Below are 1120 nucleotides of genomic sequence, written 5' to 3' on the forward strand. Positions count from 1 at the left end.
TGGACCGAAAATTAAAAATAAAGAAAAGGCCCACATTTTATAAACCAAATTTTATGGTAACACAAAAGTTCATATCTCGTAAAATTATTTTGAACAATTTTATAAAACTTGAAATTTTGTGCACCAAACATTGTTTTTGCAAAATTATACCGAAAATACATAGTTCATTTACAAAAAAAATGATTTTCGGTTAATTTGTGGTTTTCAAAATGTGGCTGAAAAATTAAAAAGCTAAATCTAAAAGAAAGAACATATACATACAATTTGGCTTTACCAAATGCCCGCAAATTTCATGCGTTTTAGTTTTCAAAATGAACAACCTTGGAAGGTTGTTGCATAATTACTAAGGGATCAAAAAATGGTTTTACCCTTTGTCCGTTCACTTTAAAAGTGATACTCTTATTAGGATCAATTAATTCAATTATGCCATGAGGGTAAAAAAGTCCAGTCCATCTTGAGTTTTGCTTTCCAGGAAACAGTTTGAATCTTGAATTAAACAGAAGTACATGTTGACCTTCTGTGAAGTCCTTTGGAAGAATTTTCTTGTCATGCCATTTCTTGGTATTTTCTTTATAAAGCTTCGCATTTTCATAGGAATAATTCCTATGTTCTTCCAATTCACTCAACTGTAGATATCTTTTCTTCCCTGCCTCATCTAAACTCATGTTTAGTTCTTTGATGGCCCAGTAGGCTTTATGTTCCAACTCTAGAGGCAAATGACAAGCTTTACCAAAAATCAACTTATAGGGAGACATTCCAATAGGGGTTTTGAAAGCAGTTCGGTAAGCCCATAGGGCATCATCCAATTTGGATGCGTAGTCCCTTCTGTGTGGTTTGACTACTTTTGCTAAAATTTCCTTTATCTCCCTATTTGATAATTCTGCATTGGTTTTAGGATGGTAGGTTGTGGCTACCCTGTGCTTTATGTCACACTTTTCCAGAGTTTCTTCCAACAAATTATTTATGAAGTATGTGCCCTCGTCACTAATCAAGGCACGTGGTGTACCGAATATTGTGAAAATGTGCTTATGTAGGAACTTGATGACAGTCTTAGCATCATTGCACCGATTTAGATACATAGTCAACAACAACCAGTATGTATGAACACTTATTGGAGAGA

The 1120-nt window shown here is 34.1% G+C and overlaps 1 protein-coding gene across 1 annotated transcript; it reads right to left on the minus strand.

Moving 5' to 3' along the window:
- Nucleotides 1-299: 299 nt before the first annotated feature.
- LOC112509083 (uncharacterized protein K02A2.6-like) lies at nucleotides 300-1079 on the minus strand. The gene has a single exon (XM_025113955.1). The coding sequence runs from the start codon at nucleotides 1077-1079 to the stop codon at nucleotides 300-302; it is 780 nt and encodes a 259-aa protein (XP_024969723.1).
- Between the last annotated feature and the right edge of the window lie 41 nt (nucleotides 1080-1120).

Source organism: Cynara cardunculus, assembly GCF_001531365.2.
Source record: "Cynara cardunculus var. scolymus isolate 2C chromosome LG 3, CcrdV1, whole genome shotgun sequence".
Classification (NCBI taxonomy): domain Eukaryota; kingdom Viridiplantae; phylum Streptophyta; class Magnoliopsida; order Asterales; family Asteraceae; genus Cynara; species Cynara cardunculus.

Coding starts and splice junctions, on each gene's coding strand:
- LOC112509083 (XM_025113955.1), bottom strand. CDS start 1,079: ATGTATCTAAATCGGTGCAATGATGCTAAGACTGTCATCAAGTTCCTA.